This window comes from Manis pentadactyla, chromosome 15 (assembly GCF_030020395.1).
Source record: "Manis pentadactyla isolate mManPen7 chromosome 15, mManPen7.hap1, whole genome shotgun sequence".
Classification (NCBI taxonomy): Eukaryota; Metazoa; Chordata; class Mammalia; order Pholidota; family Manidae; genus Manis; species Manis pentadactyla.
In genome coordinates, this window is record NC_080033.1 from 19,198,256 (window position 1) to 19,219,250 (window position 20,995).

The following is a 20,995-nucleotide window of genomic DNA, read 5'->3' on the forward strand; positions in this document are numbered from 1 at the left end:
ATACTTTTAGGTATTTGCCCAAGAGAACTGAAAAGACATATTGACCCAGAAACCTAAATAACAATGTACACAGCAGTTTTACTCACACCAACCAAAAAAGGGGGGAAAAATACATGTCTATCTCATTGACTCCACAGAAATCCTGGGCTGCAAGGATTCCCATCTTCACGTGGCTGAAAAGGAAACTGAAGTTCGGAAAATTGATCATTGAAGTCTCGATGAAGGGTTTTGGATGTGAGCCCACATCTGCATGACTCAAAATCCCATGCTGTTTCCACCAGAACAAGTCGCAGCCTGGGAGAAACCAACCTGTTTCAACTAAGAAGGCAAAAGAAACGTGCTGGGGACAGAGGGCAGGAGACCACGGAGACAAGCGGAACACTGAAGGCAAGGAAGTGGGAAACCTCTTCTGAGAACAGAATTACAAAAGAATCTGCCTAGAAAAGAGAAGGTAAGATCATTGGATGGGAAACTGGAAAAATGCCTGGGATTGAAAGAAAAGTCAGGAACGAGGGTCAGAGGATCTGGGTTTGGAAGTCAGAGAGACGCTCTCGAGGGGGAGAATGAAGATGCTGCGGGCGCCCGTTCCTGCGGGTTTGAGCGGAGACAGCGCTCAATTACTGACCTTCCTCTCTCTGGTCACATGACTCATGCTGGTATAAAAGCTTTCTACCAGCGGGTCCCTTACAATGTTTTCCTGTGCGAAGTGAGCAGCAGCAGTGGCTAAAGCCCTGTTCCTCTTTCCCAGAAGCTTCCAGACTTTCCTTCAGGACTAACCCCAAGAAGCCGTTCATCCAGAAAGAAGGCAAGGCAAGCCAGCCAGCATGCTTTCCGGGCAGCGATGCTGGGCTCAGAATGGGAGGGGGGATGTTGGGGGCTGGAGGAGGTCTGGCAAAAATGGAACGAAAGGCACATACCCAGAGGCAGGAGGCAGTGGGGGGGGCAGGGGGACATCGAGCCCAGGGAGGATGGAGGGTCCAGACTGCGTGGGAAGTGAGGCTTACAAACCAAGTCTGACTTCCCCCATACAGAAGGGTTTTTCTTTTTATAGTCAAAGTACGGGACTCAGAGTCAGTTACTGCCCATGGGCTTTCCTGCATATTCTCTAAAGTCTTTGAGGGGACAAGCCCCAAAGGATAGTACCGGTCTCCCTCCCTGCCAGCTCCCCCGCCTTTGCTCCACTAGCTTCCCCTTCTCAATAGAGTCCCAAAGTCTGGTAGCGACAGGGGAGGAAAAGGTGGCTCAGACTCGGCAGGAGGAGAGGAAGGCGAGGTAGGGGGGCGGCCAGGCACCTGTTTCCTGGGCCTGTGGAGGGTCGGTGGGGAGCCAGCCCTGGGTCTCCGGGCCGTGTTCTCCAGCGAGTCACCTTACAGCTCTCCCCGTGCGTGCATGCGGGGAGGCCTGCCTTTTCCTTCTGCGCGTCTCTGAGGAGGGGACTTAAGGAAGGAGATGTAGGAGAGTTGGAAACTGGTAACAGTAACTTCCTGTATCTGTAAGGAGAAAAGGAAAAAGCCCAGGGTTGGTCTCCCCCAGAGACACATGATGTCAAACGTAATAACTACTGCTTAATACACCGCCCCAGGCAAAGTCAATAATTGCTCTGGGCAGTTCTGGCAGGTGGTGTGAGCAGGCTGCGGAGGCTGCAGACAGCTTCGGCCTGGGAAGGGGAGAGAACTGGGGAGGATGTCCACACCCTGGACCGCAAGAGGGTCTGTGGGCTGTGAGTGGGGCCTCCTGACCTTGCGCTTTTCCATCCTCTTCCAGAATGGTCATGCCAACCTTGCACAACTCTGTGATCCTTGCGGCCTATATCATCATCTTCCTCACGGGGCTCCCGGCCAACCTCCTGGCCCTGCAGGCCTTCGTGGGGCGGGTGCGCCAGCCGCACCCTGCGCCCGTGCACATCCTCCTGCTCAGCCTGACGCTGGCGGACCTCCTCCTGCTGCTTCTGCTGCCCTTCAAGATGATCGAGGCCGCCTCTAACTTCCACTGGGTCCTGCCCGAGATCGTCTGTGCCCTCACGGGTTTTGGCTTCTACAGCAGCATCTACTGCAGCACGTGGCTGCTGGCGGGCATCAGCATCGAGCGCTACCTGGGAGTGGCTTTCCCTGTGCAGTACAAGCTGTCCCGCCGGCCTGTGTATGGACTGATTGCTGCCGTGGTCGCCTGGGTCATGTCCTTTGGCCACTGCACCATTGTGATCATCGTTCAGTACTTGCACACACACCAGAACGCCACAAATGTGAGTGACATCACCTGCTATGAGAACTTCAGCAACAAGCAGCTGCAAGTGGTGCTTCCTGTGAGGCTGGAGCTGTGCCTCTTTCTCTTCTTCATTCCCATGGCGGTCACCATCTTCTGCTACTGGCGCTTCGTGTGGATCATGCTCACCCAGCCCCATGTGGGGGCCCAGAGGCGGCGCCGAGCTGTGGGGCTGGCTGTGGTGACGCTCCTTAATTTCCTGGTGTGCTTCGGGCCTTATAATGTATCCCACCTGGTGGGGTTTTACACAAAGAAAAGTCCCCGGTGGCGGGCGGAAGCTGTGGTGTTAAGCTCCCTCAACGCCACTCTGGACCCCCTGCTTTTCTATTTCTCATCTTCAGCTGTGCGCAGAGCCTTTGGGAAAGGGCTGCGGGTTCTGCGGCACCAGGGCTCCTCCCTGCTGGGACGCAGGGGCAGAGAGACAGATGCGACCAGGGGGGATCAGGGCGTGAGTCAAGCAGAAGGAGCGCCGAGCTCTGACTTCACCACAGAGTAGGGATGTCCCTGGACCTTCGGAGGCGCCCTGGGCTGCACACAAGCTGATCAGGCTGGGAACAGGAGAGCGTGAGGACTTGGGGTCCTCAGACCCAGCCCATTACTGGGACTGGAAAAACCTCTCTCACCAGCTCAGCATCCTTTCCTGACTGAGTTTTCCTTCCCACAGGAGCAGGGCTCCATGACAAAAGAAGCAATGGTTAGGCAGAGAAACTCTATCAGCCCAGAGTTTCAGGAACATTGTAACGATTGCAAATTCCATCCTTGTGAGGTGGTTCGTAGCTGGGGATGATCAGCCTCAAGTGGAAAGCCATAAAGCTATCTTGGCACAAGCTCTGAAACAGCACCTAGACACCAGTCTAGCTGCTGATGCTGGAAAGAAGCCAAAGGGAAAGAGATGGAAGAGAAATACTAAATGAGGTCAAAGAAGACTCAGGAAGATTCTGATCCAGGGGACACAGAGGGAGGACTGAAGGCTTAGACCTCTAATGATCTAGGTATGCACTGTGGCTTTGTAAGTATGTGCCCGTCATCTTCGCCTGTGTATCTTGTTTCCCCTATTAAACTGGGAGCTGCTTGAGGCCTGGGTCTTATCTTCTCCCTCCCTGGCACCCCACAAAGGTCAAATGGTGCCCATCAGTCAGAGAGCCACACTGATGATCTAGCACAGGAAAAGACAACCTGCTCCGGCAGACTGAAAATAAAGATTATAACACCTGCAGTGAGTGTCCACAATTTTTGTAACATTTCTGCAAGCATGGGGAGGGCAAATTGGGATGGGGAACCAGAATTCAGCAGCAAAGGAAGAAGGTGATGCGTCTGAAACCACAGAAGCATTTTAAGGTAAAGATATAATGAGAGTAGAGTATGTGAAGGTACTAATGGAATCCTGTTTTCACTGATGAATAACAACTGAACTTAGGAAGAGGACATGGGGTGAGACCTGATGCAAAGCCAACAGTGGACCACAGGGACTTAAAACATGCTACCCTCTGCAGGGTATGTAGGAAACCTGAAGACTGTTGTGAGTCTGCAACTTTCCCTGTTGTAAGAAGTTTTCCTCCCAGGAATTCCTATCATATCATTCCACTGGATGCTTTGTATCCTCTCTCCTTTCCAAATTCTACCAGCCTAGGTCATTTCTCCTCAGCAAGGCCCTGGACCACTCTGTCTAGTTAACTGATCCTCTAGCCCCTAGCCTAGTGGTTTGCAACAGAAGCTACACATCAGAATTTCAGGTCCAGGTAAAAAATAACACAGCTGGCCACGTCAAATCTACTGACGCAGCATCTCTGGGGCTGGGGTCACAACATGTGAATTTTAAAAAGTGCCCCAGGTGATTATGAGAGGCAGCTCAGGTTAGGAATCCCTGGCCTATAGCTCAGGGTCCCAATCTGTCCAAGAAATTATTCTTCAGAGAGACCTTCCCTGCATATAAGTCCCCCTTTCCCCAACCCCATACTCCTCCATCATCTGATTGCTTGCTCTTCCCCCTTGTATAAAACCCCACGCAATACGCACTTTCTCCAGAAAGATGTTCCTGCTATTCCCACCCAATCAAGAGCTCATTTTCTCTGCTTTCCTTCTTCAAAACAACACTGGACTGGTGTCGTAAGAGCCCTGATTTCATGTTGGTTCTGCTTACCAGCTGGATGACCTTAAGCAAGTCACAACCAACAGTCTCCATTTCAAAATCATAACACTGAGGATAGTGTTATGCCTCCCAGGGTTATTCTGAGTATTCAAATGAGACTGTATACATAAAATTGCTGGAAAGTGTACGGTACTATTAATCTGTATGGTATCAACCTATGTGAAACAGACATACCCCCATTTAAAGGAAATAAAGTAAATAGAAATTTCAAAGTATGGAAGTAATATATTAAATAGCCAACTGTATATAACATGGTTTGACAGTAACGTGGGGAAAAAAATAATCAGGGATTTTCAGTCTATTGCAAGGCTTGCTATGTGTCTGTGAAGTATTACACTTTCCAGAAAAGTTAATTCAGTTTTGGGCGGCATTAAAAGAAACAGTCTAAACAGAGGGATGATAATCCCACTCCACTGAGGTCTAATCAGTACCATATTCAGTACTGAGTTACTTTTCATGAAGGACATTAACTCAAGGAATCTAGCCCAGAATTAACCAAAATGTTTTGGAGATTTAAAACCATGAAAAGGTAATAATAATGATAGTTGTAGTAGTAGTAATAATAATACACATTAAATGCTGGGAACTGTTCTACAGAAGTAACCTGAGATTAAGGGAACTTTCCAAGATCATTAAGTGAGAGGAAGTTTGAGTCCAGGGCTTCCTGCCTCCAAAATGTCTGCTTTCTTCGCTGATACATGAGAGACAAGTAAGAGAATGCTGGGTGTGTGGCTGGAACAAGATGAGGTTCATTTTATGGAAGATGCATTTGAGTAGCCCCACAACAACTGTAGTTACATCTGTCAGGGCTGTTTAAAATTGAACCAGCTACTCAACACGGTAGTCACTGCCCAGTCGTTGGGGAATATTGAAGTAGAAGAGAGAAAAACACCCATTTTAGGACCCTGGAAAACATATATCTGATAAGGACTGAACCAGTTAACTGCCAAAGCACTTCCAGCTCAGAAGTTCCCAGGGTTTTAGGGACATGGCTTTTCTTGCTAATCAGGAAAGTGCAAGAAAATCTCTGGACCCAGTCGGAGATTTTCAGGGTAAAGCTTTAGCTGCTCACTAGCAAGAATTTGGTCTTCATCACATCACTTGATACCTTTAGCTCATTTCATCACTGGGAAATTAGTAATTCACTCATTCAACAAATATGTATTGATGACCTATGATGAGTCAGATTTGTTTAGGGGATGGGGGTGCAGGGTGCATAGAAGTCAAGGTACGTGCCCTCTTGGGGCTTCCATTCTATTTTAGGAAAAATAGCTAATAAACAAGTAAACAAATGAACAAGCAAGGTAATTTCAGTCCATGGCAAATGGGTTTTACCACTAGGCTAAAATAGGGCAATGAGAGAAAGTGTAGTGGGAGATTGGGGGTCTGGAAGATTCTCCTGAGTCATTGATGTTCAGATGAGACCTGAATGATAAGAAGGAGTGGTCATACAAGGCCCATTGGAAGAGCATCCTAGAAACAGGAACTGCTGGTGCAAAGGTCCTGAGGAGGAAAATGCCTTAGCATCTCAAGGGCAGAGAGGCCAGTGTGGGACTAGGGCAGTGGTCTGCACACACTTAGCCACCTATTAGAATCACATGGAGGGTTCACTCAAGTATAGATTACTCTCTTCCCTTCCCACAGTTTCAGAATCAGTGTCTGGGATGGGACCCAGGAGTTTGTCTTTCTAACAATCCCAGGTGATACGGAAGCTGGTGGTTCAGGGACCACACTTGGAGAACCACTGGGCTGGAATACCTTGAACTGGCAAAAGAGTGACCGAACATGAGGTCAAGGAGGACAGCAGTGACCGGACCATGCAAAGTTTTTTAGGCCACAGACAGGAGTTTGAATTTATGCTGAGAGCTTTTAAATCTATTCAAGGGTTTTAAGCAAGAGAGTGGAATGATCTGACTTCCACTTTAAGGTGATCACTCTGGTATCTATGCCTACCGCTGAAGGAGATTGATTGCTAGGATCAAGGAGATAATGTGTATGACAGAGTTAAGAACCATAAAATAATACAGCAAACATGCAGGGTTTTCATTGGGCTGGTAACTCCCTGAAAGTGGGGGGCTGCTTCCTTTTTCATTAGCATTGGCCACCCAGGGACCAAATAGCCAGGAGGAAGCCTTAGGTTACATGCACCTGCATGATAAGCAGATGTCCTCAGTGTGTGCTGGGGAAGGTTTAACAACCGGTTTTGGGGACTGGGGTACTGGGCGGGTAGCAAAAGCCCGGACCTGCCTTCTGGGATGGCTCCCAGATGCTGGCTGTTGGGCTTGGTTCACCATCAGTGGATCTCTTTCTTAGACTAGTGATTGCACTTTATTTTGCTCAAAGAAATAATTGCATAAGAAGTAAAAAAAAAAAAAAGCCCGGACCTGTAGCACTTGCCAATTTCTGTGGCGTACCCACGCCTGCCAGGGCCAGTGTCTACCAAGGTGAAGACACTGAACAGGGGTTTGGCCAGTGATGCTAATAATCGGCTCATGCAAGAAAGCCCAAGCACATCCCCGGATGCGTCTCCCAGCATATATGCTCAGCTGGCAGACAGATCACATCCTACTCAAGAAAATTCTCTCTCACAGCTACATAGAGTACAAGGCTCTTTTGACACAATAAACACTAGCTAAATGTGGCTGGTTGGGCCTGATCCAGGAGCATCTGGGTGGCTGGTTAGATGGTGAGACTCCTCTGAATCCCCTGTAGGATGACAGATGGGTAAACAGAAATATTAGTGCCTGGTTAATGAATAACACAGATAGCAGCCTAGAGCAGCTACCCGGAAATGGGGTGGAGGGTGCTGGCTCAGCCTAACCTGGAGGCCCAACAAGCAGGAAAGGGGAACCTGGCTTTGATTATTTCACTTCCCCTTTCTGAAAAAGGAGCAGTGGTGTCCCTTCCTCAGAAAGTCTCATCTGACCCCACAGCCAGCGTTGACATGTAGTGTGATCACTGGGGTGGGGGAAGGCGGGGTGGGCCTGGCCTGGAGGGCTTCTGCAGGAAAATACACAGCCAGGAGCCAGCCCCACACCCCTAAGCTTCCCAGCTCCTTACCTCCAGGTTTCTTCTGCTGGTTCTGTTTTTTCAGCTTTCTCTACCTCCTGTGGTTAAGCACTTTTGCCCCATTTTTTTTTCTTTTCATTATTTTTCTCTAGTCACAGGAAATGAAGACATTTCTCATCTACAAATTGCACATCCAACCAGGAAATTGGGCCAAAGATCTCTAAGCCCTCAGAAGCAGTAGTCCAGTAACCCACTTGGCAAAGTTTCGAGTGTCTGAGTGACGTCAGGCCAGGTGGTGGGGGTGGGGGAGCTAAGGCTGCACGTGAAGGCCATGGTCAGTGTCCACGAGCCACTGCCCAGGAGAGGCTAGCTATGGCTCTGTTAGAATCTCAGGCTCCCTCTCCCCAGATGTTGTCCCTTGACGCCTGTCAGCCCAGGCTACAATTCAGCCTCAAGGAAACAGTGTTAGGAAAGTAAATATGCTACTCCCAAATCTAGATGTTTTCAATAAAAAGCCAGTACATGTGTATGGCAATCTAGAGCTTCTAAAGCACCTAAAGTAGCAGACATTACCTCATTTGACTTTGCACAGGCATGAGCATTCCTTCATTCGCAAATGTTCAGGGAGGCCTACTATGTGTCAGGACCTGTTGTAGGTGCTAAAGACACAGCAGTGCACAGGACAAGATCCCTGCTCTCATGCAGCTCACACTCCTGTGGAAAGGCAGACTGGAAAACCAAAAAATGCATTCTGAGGTGGTGCTAAGGGCTATGAAGGCAGTAAGACAAAATTTGGGATAGAGGGTGACCTTGAGGAGGGGAGTGGGTAGTTACTTTTGAGTGAGTGGCTCTGAAAGCCCTCTTGGAAGTGACATTTGAGCTGTGATCAGAATGACAAAGAATCATGCATGACAAGAACTTGGGGGCAGGGATATTCCAAGCAAAGGGTTCAAGGCACTGCAAGGCTTGAACACATTGAATTTGCACAGGGAGCAGAAAGTCCTGGGCAATTGGGGCGTAGTAATGGCTCGAGGAGTAGGCAAGAGTCAGATCATAGGGGGTCTTGGAGACTTATGATAAGCATCACAGCAGATCTCTTCTTCCCACTTAACAAGGAAAACTGAGGCTCACAGGTGTAAAGTGACCTATGCCAGCTGCATCAAGATGATTTTCTGATCCCTGATCTTGGATCCAGACTCTCATTCAAAAGTTGATGCACACACTCTCTCAGTCTCCATCTGTTACCTTGACGCGGAAAAGAAGGGTGGGCAGAAATCATGGTTTATGCCTTGTGCAGTTGTCCGATGAGTTGGGGAGGGAGGCTGAGGCTGAGCTGAGGTTCTGAAGAAAGAAAGGAAGCAGAGGTGGCAGGAGACACCTACGTCCTGGGAGCAGGGTGGAGATGGTGCCCAAAGCTGGAACCAGGCAAAAGTCACGGCTGAGGAGAGGCAGGGAGCCTGGGCCCTGAGAAATGGGTGGGAAGCGAGGAGGTGCCAGCCATGCTGTCCCCTGGCCTGGAACAGAAACAGCCTTGTGAGGACAGTGCTGGGGTGCTCTGGGGAATCACAGCAGCTTCCGGTTCAATGGTTCTCAACCCTGACTGCACTCCAGAGCCACCCGAGAGCACTAAAAATGTCAGTGCATCTGGACATTATTTTGTGAAAGCCCCCAGGTGCTTGGGAAGCTTAGAGGGTCAAGAATCCCCGCATCTACTCCTGCTTCCCTGGACCAGCCAGAAGGGTCCCAGGGAGGGAGCAGGGCACCTTGAGTCTGAATCCTGCCTTACACTGTGCAACTCAACTTCTCTGCGCTTTAGTTTTCTGACTAGAAAAAAATGGAGGAGGGGGCCTAACCCACTGATATAGGATGTTGCTATGAAGATTAAAGGAGTTTAACAATGCACATGCAAGACATTTAGAACAGTGTCTAGCACTCTGTAGATGTTTGTACGTGTTTATACATGCCAATTTCTTAGAACATGAGTTCATTTTTCTGCTTATTTCACCCTCCAAATGCTCCTCGAGGCTTCCAGAATAAGTCTCAAGTCCTCTCCAGGGCCAGCAAGGCCCCACGTGATCTGATGTTTGCCGTTCTGACCACGTCTCTCTGCCCCGTGCCCGCTCCTTCTCACTCCATTCTTCCTGTGTGCTATCTTGTTAAGCTGTTTCTGCTCCCAGATCCTTTGCACTTGCTGTTCCCCCTTTTTTTGGAGCCCTTTTCCCCAGGTCCTCACTTGGTTAAAACCTCATCTTTCAGGCTGCCGGCCCAGGACTGAAATTTCATTCTCTCACTGGACTCTCTCCTCAGCGCACTCTAAAACTGCCTCCCTCGGAGACACTCACTCACATGATCACTGCATTTATCGCTACCTGGTATCATCTCATTTTGTCTTACTTGTTATTTTCATAAAAGCTCTACATGCACAGAGTTTAATAAGCCAAACAGTTTGCTATAAAAAAAACAGAAATGGTTTACTAGCCAAAAGCATTCCTTGACTTGTCACCCCACCACAGTCATTTACCCCTTCCTAGAGGCAAGTTGTTTTCACCTCTTTTCAACTAAATATTTACTTATCCCTCACATCTTTAAGAATTTTTATTTTATTTAACTTCTTCACTTTTCAAAATCAGGTTTTATCTGTTCACTTTCCTTTAAGAACTGTCAAAAAAGAATTAAAATTTGCCATTTGCATCAATATGGATGGACCTAGAGGATATTATGCTATATAAAATTAAGGCAGATGAGGACTTAGCTCTCCCCAATATATAAGTACCATGCACCCTTCCCACTCTGAATCTTTCTAATACACTTACATCATAATTATTAGAACAATACTCAATGTTTATATTATTGTGACTATTTAAACAGTGGAGCTCTATAGTAAACTACGACTGACTTTTCTGCACAACTTTCCACTCCACCCCTTGGAATTAATAACTGCTTTATTTTTCATTTGCTCAGTATTCTACATAGTTATCACTAATTCCACCCAAACTTTGCCAGTTGCCTTATCTCCTTTCAAACCTTTCAGAGGTAGTAGTAGGATGTAGATTTCATCGTCCTGAAGAAATCTCTCCCAGAACTTTCTGATCGGCTCCAGTCTGGACTGCGGGCCGTTTATGCCAGGTGTATAGCTGGCACCCAAACACTGTAAAGTTGGGAGGTTTTTTGCTTCTCTGCTCTTGTCTCTCTTCCTTGGTTTATGTCTTCTAGCAGCTTCTTTAGAAAGGAAATGTTTTGAGACTCTGTATGTCAGAAAGTGTCTTTATTCTACCATTACAGTTAATTGATAGGGGCCGCATGTGGAATTCTAGATGAGAAATCATTTCCCTTCCAGAATTTTCAAGGCATTGCTGAGCTGACTTCCTAGTGTCCGGTCTTGTTGAAAACTCCCAAGATGTTTATTCTGATTTGTGATTCCTTGTTTGTGGCCTATCTTTCTCTCACTGAAAGCTTGTAGATTCCTTACATTTCTCACAAGTATTCTAAAATCTCTTCCATTATGTTAGGCGCTTGATGGACTCTTTCAATCTGCAAAATAATATCCTTCAGTTTAGGGAGATTCTCTTAAAACATTCATGATTATTTCCTTGCCTTTATTTTCTCTCTTCTCTTTCTGGAATGCCTACTATTTGGGGGATACTGGACCACCTAGGCTGGCCCACTAATTTTCCCTTCTCTCCCATTTTCCATCTCTCTACCATTTTGCTACTCTCTGTACGATTTCTTCAAAGTTCATCTTCTAGCCCTTCTATTTAATTTCCCCTCTTTGCTGTCGCTTTCCATTTCCAAGCAATCTCCTTTATTCTTGTCTTGTTTCATGGTTGTAATATCCATTCTAATCTCTTTGAGGCATTTTCGCCTCCCTGCTTTGAGTTGCCTTTTCTGGTACAGCTCACTCGCCTTTGGGTTACAAGTTGTCATCAACGATCTGGGAAATCTCTGGTTGTCTGCTTATCTTGAAGAGAATGAAAGGGACTAGCTTTTTTGAGCTCCATAAAAATTATATAAAGGTAATATGACAAGATGTTTAGGGTTTGCTTTAAAAAGCAGAAAAGAAGAAAAGAAGTAGAGAAAGCACATATGGCAAAATCTCACTAACTGTCAAATCTGGGTGATGGCTAAATTAGATTCTTTTATACTATTCCCTTTACTTTTAATTATGTTTGAAAGTATTCACAATAATAATACTTTCATTGGCATGATACAGTTCCTTGAGGGCTGGGGCATGAGGGCCTCAGTTCCTCCCTGGCTGTGAGCTGGAGGCCTCCCTCAGTTCCTTACCACGTGGGCCTCTCTCCATAGGGCGGCTGGCTTCCATTAGCAAATAAACCAGAAAGCAAGAGAGGACAAGACAGAAAGCAGCCTCCTTATAAACCTGATCTTCAAAGTGATCTTCCATCATTTTTGCTAAGCCTGTTCTCAAAGGGAAAGTGTTTTACACATGGGTGTGAATACCAGATGGAATCACTGGGGCCATCTTGGTGGCTGCCTTCCATAGGTACTACATAATGAATAAAACTGTGACACATGAATTAGACTTCATGTAGGGTGATTCAGCTGCGTCATTCACTGGGGGAACCGCCAATGTCAATATTTGAGTTTTTCTTCTTGGACTCATCAAATTTCCCAGAGAAAAACCTCTTCTAATCCCCTGCCTGGCAGGTGACAGTTGGACTGCCAGACTTAGAGGAGCCAAATGAAGAAGAGAGCTGGGGGTTTCAACATCTAGCATGCCTTTACTCTCTTATTTACATTACATTGCTCCCTCTTCCAAGTGTGTCTGGCATCCCACATTCCACAGACCCTCTGTTTAGGAAAATGCACATCAAAACCACAATGAGGCATCACCTCACACCAGTAAGAGTGGCTAATATCAGTGAGACAAGAAACACCAAGTGTTAGTGGGCATGTAAAGGGAACCCTCTTACACCACTGGTGGATTTGAAATTGGTGCAGCCACTGTGGAAAGCAGTATGGAGGTTTCCCAAAAATTAAAAGCAGAAATACCACATAGTCCAGCAATCCCACTTCTGGGGATTCACCTGAAGAAAACAAAATCACTAATTCAGAAAGATATATGCTCCCCTATGTTTACTGCAGCATTATTTGCAGTAGCCAAGATATGGAAGCAACCTAAGTATCCACCCATAGATGAATGGATAAAAAAGAAGTGGTACATATACACAATGGAATATTACTCTGTCAAAAAAGAATTCAAATTTGCCATTTGCGTCCATATGGATGGACCTAGAGGATATTATGCCATATAAAATAAGTCAGATAAAGAAAAACAAATACCATATGATTTCACTTATATGTGGAATCTGAAAAACCAAACAAATGAACAAACAAATAAAACAAATAGATTCATAAACACAGAGAACAAACTTGTGGTTGCCATAGGGGAAGGAGAGAAGGGGGTGGGTGAAATAAAGGGGAGAAAAAATTAATGAGAGTGTTTGATATCTTGATCAGGGTGAGGTTATATGAGTATATGCTCATGTCAAAATTCATCAAGCTGTACAGTATGATTTGTACATTTTTTTCTATGCACTTTAGTAAAAAAATTAACAGATCAATTATTGAAAGATTAAAAACAAACAAAAAAACAAAGACCCTTGATGTTACACTCACCAGAGAATAAAACACCAGTCTTTTCCTGGGTGAGGGACAGTTGCCTCACATCAAGGAACTGCAGAAGAGTTCTGAGGATTCTTTTTAAATAAACTTTCAACCAATCTTCCTTATGTTAGCTTGCATTCACTCCCATTTCCAGATTAACTGCGTTCACCAGTTCATAAACTTTGTATGGACTGTGCAGCAGAAACTTGGTTGAGTCCTGGTTTTTCCCACTAACAACTTAGGATTTTACTTTCAAGGATCTACTAAAGTCAGTTACCAATTACCACTCATTCATCTGTTTTCCAGCTTCCTGGAGTACCAGAGTTTTGGTAGCACTGCATCCTGTTTTGTTCTCCCAGCCCTTATGGGGCTAGTGCCTTTCTAGAAGATCTCTTTACTGTTACTGTAGTGTGACATCAGGAGGGAGCCAGAAGAGCTGCATGTATTTAATCCACCATCATTAGCCTCAAATATTTATTTATTTATTATTATTTGTTTGTATACTTATTTATTTTGTTTTCTTCCCCTCTTGAATGTAGGTTCCAAGATAACTTGTCCATTTTGTTCACCCAGAATCTTTCTGGACACAGGTGAGTGATCATAAAACGAGAGAATCAATTTGCTGGAGAAGGAAACTTATTATTTACTCTCAAAAAGTTGGTAGAAGACTTGGGGCTTCTGACTTTCCATCCAGTGCCCTTTCTGCCACAGTGTGGGTGAGATGTGGGTGATTTTGCTAACCAATAATACCAAACAGGTTTTAAAGTGCTTTACAGGTTACAAAGTGGTTTCAGAATCTTACCACACTTGATCCTGACAATAGCCCACGGGCTAGAGGGGAAAAGGATTTATTATCAACTCAACTATAGTTACAGTCCTTGCCAAGGACTATCCTGTGAACAAGGAAATCACCAACCTTGTTACTGACCTTTGTCCCACGCACACTGTCAATCATCCGGCCTGTTGCCATTTGGTCCCTCCCATCATCTCTTCTGCAAATGGAACTTTTAAGGCATGTCACCTCTCAAGGAAGAAGTCCTCAAAAATCCAGGACCACCTCGGTCAAAAAGAGGGAGAAAGGTACGGATGTGGATAAGTAATCCAAGGGCTGTTGAGCAAAGAGGATGCTGGAGTTTTGTGACATGGTTGGATCAGAAAGAGAAGAAAAGTGGGACTCTGAATGAGTAGAGCATAGAGAAGAATTTGGTACTGGAAAAAGAGAAAATAAGACCCAGAACTAAAGAGCAGGATTCATACACTAGGAGAGAGTGGGATGAAAATAACCTACCATAACCAGTAAATGCCCTTAAAAAAAAAAGGGAATGAAAAGAAATAGTATAAAATAATCATCAAGCCAGTATAAAAACATTCTAGACAATAGGTCCTATAAAAAAATGACATCAAGATCTTGGGATCTAAGACCAGCTTGGTCTCTGGACAGTCCAAATTCTGAGGCCCCTCCAGTGAGAAGCGAAAGTAGGGTACTTGGCCCCCTTGAGGAAACAAGATGCAAACTCAGAAGTCACACCAAGTCCTAAGGGCACAGGTCACAGAGATAAATGGCTGTAAGGGACCCTGCACTTCTGTGCGTTACTCGCTGTCCTCTCTTGGAATCTGCCTGCCACCTCCTGGGTAGGTTAGGTCATTACCTGCCTGCAGCACCTGGGACGCCTAGGCTCAGAGGCTGTGGCCTGTTACTCACATGTAGCCAGGAGTCTCTCAGAAGCAGAAACTCAGAAATGAGGAGTTGGCAAAGGGTTGGCAAGGGGTCCACCTCCTTCACCTTGCATCAAATCAAGTCTTGATGTGTAAAGGGGTTCACAATACCTTATTAAGCTGCAAAAGCAGTTGCAGAAGAGTTGTAAAGGAAACGGTATTATCTATAATCTTAAAATAAGTTATATAACAATAGCAGCTAAGTGTTTTGAGATCTTAGTACATGAGGACATGGTGTTGATCCCTCTGCATGCACAATTTGGTGACTCTTTTATTTAAGTTCCCATTTATTTAACTCTTTAAGCACTTTTAAAAATTGAAATATAGTTGATATACAATATTATATTGATTTATTGGTTTCAGGTGTACAACATAGAGAATCGACGATTACATACATTACTAAATACCATGATACATGCATACATCTGTCAGCATACAAAGATATTACAATATGACTATCTTCCCTTAGCTGTACTTTCATCCCCATGACTAATTTATTTGATAATAGTCAGCAACTTCTTACCAAAGCACAATGTAGTATTGCTGTGACTTGTCTTTTTACACAAAGGGAAATTGAGACTTAGAGTGATTGTTAAATAACTTGCCCATTATCTCAGAGCAAATAAGTGGCAGGGATAGGATTAGAATCTGGGTCTGCATAGCTCTGGAGTCTGACCTCTCAGCCATTATCTTACACTGCGTCCCCACGCAGAGCATGACCACACGTGCACACAGGAGCATACATGTGAAATCCTCAAAGGCTGTGAACCTTCCACAATGGTTACTTGGCAAGTTAGGGGAAGGGAAGGTAGCTCCACTTGCGTTGGCTGCTTTACATAATTCTGTACTGTTTACATCTTTCCAGTGAGCATGCATTATTTTATAAAAAATACTATGAAGACTGATTTTAAGTAATAATTCTGCTTTCCAAACACACCCACAGAAGAAAACTCAAATTACTCCAGCATTTAGGCCCTGTTTACTGAGGAATTCCTATGTACTCCACCGAGAGCTAAGCACTGCACATTCAAGACTTCATTGAGTCCTCACAACCGTGTCTGGAGGGAGGGTATTAATCATTAACTCCTTTGGGAACCATGACGGCAACAAGAGTTAGAGCGATCGATCTCCACGGGCCAGGCCTCCGCTTGTCACGCATGAGCTCTTTGAATGCCCGTGGCCACCCCCATTTTACAGATGAGGAGACTGAAGCTCAGTAGAGGAAGTCACTCATTTGCCCAGGGTCACCCAGCAGAATTGGGATTCGGACTCAAATCATCACACACGGTACTGGCATCCACCCAGTTGCTCAGACCCAAAACTCTGTAGTTATCCTTGACGTCTTTCCTTTTCCTCTCCATGTCTACTCCATTGGTTCCAGCTGTTCCAGCCTCAAAAACACATGTTCACTCCTTACTCTCCAGCTCATGCAGCCTCAGTGGAAGCCACTGGCGTCTCTCATGTGGGCCGTTGTGGAGGACTCCCCTCTGATCTCCATGCTTCCATTCCTGCCTCCGGCACCCATCCTGTCCACTCTCTACACCGCAGTCAAAGCGATCTTTTTCAAATCTCTTGCTACGTGTCCTCTCACGCAGCCTTCCTTGGGGTCTTGGGAGAGGATTACGCCCTCAGAGAATGGTATGAGACAGTTTTCTCAGTTTTCCCAAGGATGATACTAGCTAACACCCCTCTCTAATACAATAGAAGATGGCCTAGTTCATTACACCCAATGAATATTATTTTAGAGTTCCAGGGCTTCATTCTCCACAAGAACTGGGAGGAGACAGCTGCCAAGTTTCCTGTCATGCTTCCAATATCAGTGACCACAGCCTCCTAGGCAGGTCTTTGTGACCTGCTGGGCACCACAGCTCCTCCTCTGTAAGCTCCTTCCTTACTACCCTTTGCCTGAGCACAGGAGTGCTTTTCCTTTTCCTAATTACGGAGGAAGCTTCATTCCTGCCTCAGGCTTTTGCAGTCAGTTCCTTCTGCCAGGAGCCACACCCCCAGGCTTTCCAGGGCAGCTCCTTTTGTTAGTCTTTGGGTCTCAGCTCCAGTGCTACCAGCTCTGGGAGGCCCTCCCAGATGCCTTCATTAAAGAGACACTGCTAATTCTTGCTGTTCTGTTGCCCCTGTTTTCTTTCTTTTACAGCACTTACTTATCATGATCTGAAGGTGCCTGCTTTCTGTACTCACTTACCTAACATGTGTCTCCCAGTTAGAGCTGAGTGCCACAGGGCACTTCTATTTATTCACTGTTGCATCCTCAATAACCAGCAGGGAGCTTTTCATAGGGAAGCAATCTGTTAAACGTGTTTAGAGAAAATCTCAGACATTTATTAGGTGCCAGTCACTGGGCTAAGAGCTTTGTAATATATCCTTCCATCAACCCCAGCATTGTCCAGTGAAAATGTAATGTAAGGAATTTTTAGTTTTCTAATAGCCATATTCAAAGAAGTAAAAAGAAACATATGAAATTAACGTTAATAATATTTTATTTAATCCAGCCCATTCAAAGTACTATCACCTCAACATGCAGTTGATTTTAAAAGAGAGGGAAAAGAATTTTTTTGTGGTATTCCTCCTCACCCTTCCTCTCTGCCTTCTGGGTCCTGAGGAGTACAGTGCTGCCTCAGATTTTGGGGATTTGCAGGCTCCCACTCCAGGACTGAACTTCAGTGTCCCCCCACCAAATGGCATCTGTTTTCCTACCTTTTCTGTACCTCTCTGGGTATGCACGAGCTCTTCAAGGCCTGCATCTAGAAAAGGGGGAAGGCAGTCCTCGAGGAAGGTCAGAAGATGCCTTCCCGTACAGATACTCAATGAAAACAGGCAGGATACGGGGCCAGCAGGGCACTCAGGAGCCCACAGTGGTCTTAACCGGAAGTAGGTAGGAAAGACCCTAAAGAGAAGGCACTCCCGAGCCAGGGAGCATGCGCGGGTTTGCTCCCACTGGAAGTGCACGAGGAAAGGAGGGAAGCGCCAAGTGCGAAGGCGACCCTCCTGACAAGAAGCCAAAGGACCAAAGGACCAAAGCTCAGCATCCTGCCCAGGCCCTGTAGCAGGGGGAGCTGGAAGAGGAGTTAGCATTGGTATTTAAGGCCAAGTTGAAACTGGAAATTGACTTCCTTACTGATATAGGAACTGTTAAGTTTGGGCCTCAGGAAAAGGAGGGTCTATTCCTGGGCAGCGCCTTTTCAGTAACGGAGATGCACGGGGCCTCTCTAAGTCAGGAGAAATATTGGGGTGCTTCTCTGAGGTATATATTGAGAAATGAATCAGTGCCAAAGCAGAATTTGTTTCAAAAATTGTGTCATGTTTTAATTCATTGAATGAATTATACAAAAATGCAATATGGTTGTGAAGACGATTTGATGTATAAGAAATAACAGGGGAGGCCTGGTGATGGGACATAGTGTTTAAGCTGTGCAGTGAATGAGACCTGGGTCTCTCAATCTAGTCAGCCTACCTCTGTAAGTCTCTGAATTGTCTCTTTGGAGATAATTTAAGGAGTCGAAAGTTAGTCTTCCGGCTCCTGCATCTGTAGGAGAGGGGCCTGAGACGTTCTGTTAGGAATTAGTGCTGTAAGGGGGAATGTTTGCTGGCTGGAAGTCCTGAGGGGTCTTTTCGTCAGGTCACCAGCGCCTGTGGGACATCGATCCCTGATGCTGTGCTGGGAATGAGTGATGAGGGGCGCCGTGTGTCCCGAGTGAGGTGAGTCATGGTGGGGGAGGCTTTCTGGCTAAGACAGGCGGGGTGGCCCTGTGACCACACATCATATCAGGAATGCAGGGCATCAGCTGGGAAGCGCTGGCAGGTTTTATGGTAGGGCTCCTTGCCCACTGGAGGGGGAGTGAGAGAACTGTCTGAAGGGAGGTTCATGCTGTACGAGATGCTGGAGCCATTATACAGAGAGGAGTCTCTCAGAAGGAATGCGTGGAGGGAAGTGATTGGCCGTCTCTGACGGAGGCTTGATTGCCTATGCCCGGATGTAGATTCCCCTGGACAAGACGCTAGTCCTTCATTCAATTCGCAAGTGTTAACTGAGTGGCTGCTCTGTGCCAGGTGCTGTGTGTTAGGGAAACAATGGGAAACAAAAGAGTTCCCATCTTCCTGGGACTGACCTTCTAGACCAGTTCTAGCTAATAAAAAGAAATATAACTTGAGCCACATATATAAATTAAAATTTTCCAAAAGCTAAATTTTGAAGACCGAAGAAGGTGAAATTAATTTTAATTTTATTTAACCCAACATATCCAAAATATTATTTCAACATGTAATATAAAAAATACTGGTGAGATATTTATATTGGGTTTTTTTCTCTTTTTTTTTGTAATGTCTTTAAAATTTGGCCTGTGTGTTTTACACTTGCCCCATATCTCAGTTATGACTAATCACGCACGTCTCAAGTGTGGCTTATGGCTGCCATACTGGACAGTGTAGCTCTAGAGTACTAAAGAGATAACCAATTGTGGAAGGTCTGTCTGGTAATGATAAATGCTATAACAAAAAATAAAGCAGGGTTAGAAGATCAAAAGGGCAGGTGATACTTTTAGTAGGGCGGTCAGACTTGGAAGGCCACTCCGAGGAGGTGTCATCTCCAGAGACCTGAGTGAAGTGGGGGAGCACGGGGAAGGAGCATGGGTGGTGCTGGCAGAGGGAGTGAGCCTGGCCTGTGTGAGGAGCCCCAGGGAGGCTGAGTGGCTGGACCACAGTGAACGAGGGAGTTGGGGGAGGTAGGAGATGAGTTCCGTGGTAAAGTCTGTATCCTAGAAGTAGTGAGAAACCATTGGAGGGTCGGAAGTGGAAAGATAGTATGATCTAACATTAAAAAGGGGCTTTCAGAGTTCCTGGGAAGTCACTAGATTTCCCAGGGGAGATGGAGGGTTTGGCAGGAGGGTGGATGTGAAAGAGGGCAGTTGCCGAAGCGGACACTGAGGAATATTACCTACAGTCTCCAGATGGGAGGGGGCCACAGGTTTACATGAGGAACGTGAGGGTCTGTTATTGAAGGAGAACTGAGGGCTTTTTGTTTGTTTGGGTTCTCACTGGTCTGGTCGGGGGGGCAATCAGGAATGTCACCAGAGAGAGGTTCATCTGTTGGGTGTGGGAAATGCAATGGGGGGTTTTAATAGGATGATGGTTATCAAAGGTGGTACATTGTGTTCACTTCTCAGGAGCGTCTGAAGACGTTTCACCTGCCGAAGGTGTTGGGCTGCCTGTACAGTGCTACTGTTGTGGAGGTTTGTGCTCTCAGGAGGGACCGTGTTGCTGGTGGCAGTACAGTGGCAGCCCCACAGTCCCCCCACCCCCGTGGGTGAATGGCTTTGGGCAGTTGAAATTAAGGTGTCCTTATTGGTGTTACTTAAAAATATTTTATTATCAAATACTGCAACATACATAAAAATATGGAAAACCATTCTAACAAAGTCTGGTGTGCATATCAGCTTTATCCATCTAACATTTCGACCTATTTGCTTTAGACTTACTTTCAGAACTAAAGCATTCCACATAGAGCTGAAGCCCTAATCCTATTTTCTTCCCTCCCCAGAGGTGACACGACCTTCAAGTTCACGAAGAGCCTTCCCAGCCCCATTTTTGCACTTCTACTGCAAATGGTTGTACCTACAAACATATAGCATTGCTTTGCATGTTTTTAAGCTTTACGCAAATGGTTTCACACTGTAGGTATCATTTTGCAACTTGGTTTTCTCACTTAACATTACATTTTTCAGTCTCTGCCTGGTCGAGACATGTAAACTATCTCATTTTCACTACTGGATACCTACCATTCCTCAGGATGGATATACCACAAATTTTCCATTCTCTTAATGATAGCCATTTAGGTGATTTCCACCTTTGAGTTGTTGCAAGCATTGCTGCTGCAAAAATCATTATTCCTGCATCTTCCTCTGTCTATGCAAGAGTTTCTAGTGTATCCCACAGGTGATAGTAACCGGTTGCACATATCCACAATTCTGTACCTCTGTCCTCGTTTTATTATCCACGAGTCTGATGAGATGCTTCAGTGACAGAAAGTTAACCCCAGCCCGGCTTTGCCTCGTTGAGCTTTATTTTCCTTTCTGTAAATGGGCCTGCTAATAGTACCTACTGCATAAAATTGTAAGAATTAAATAAGAACATGAGTGTGAAGTACTTAACACATATCTTACATGATGGGCGCTCAGTACCTAGAGGCTTTATGTTTCTAAGAAATAGAAGCATTTTGCTCAGCAA

The 20,995-nt window shown here is 45.8% G+C and overlaps 1 protein-coding gene across 1 annotated transcript; it reads left to right on the forward strand.

Moving 5' to 3' along the window:
• Positions 1 to 1,635: 1,635 nt before the first annotated feature.
• On the forward strand, positions 1,636 to 3,337 carry LOC118933988 (free fatty acid receptor 2-like). The gene has a single exon (XM_036929042.2). It carries the CDS (start codon positions 1,766 to 1,768, stop codon positions 2,756 to 2,758), a length of 993 nt encoding a protein of 330 aa, XP_036784937.1. The 5' UTR covers positions 1,636 to 1,765; the 3' UTR covers positions 2,759 to 3,337.
• The last annotated feature ends 17,658 nt before the right edge of the window (positions 3,338 to 20,995 follow it).

What these genes read in the sequence shown, in the direction of transcription:
- LOC118933988 (XM_036929042.2), top strand. Translation starts at nt 1,766, where the DNA reads ATGGTCATGCCAACCTTGCACAACTCTGTGATCCTTGCGGCCTATATC.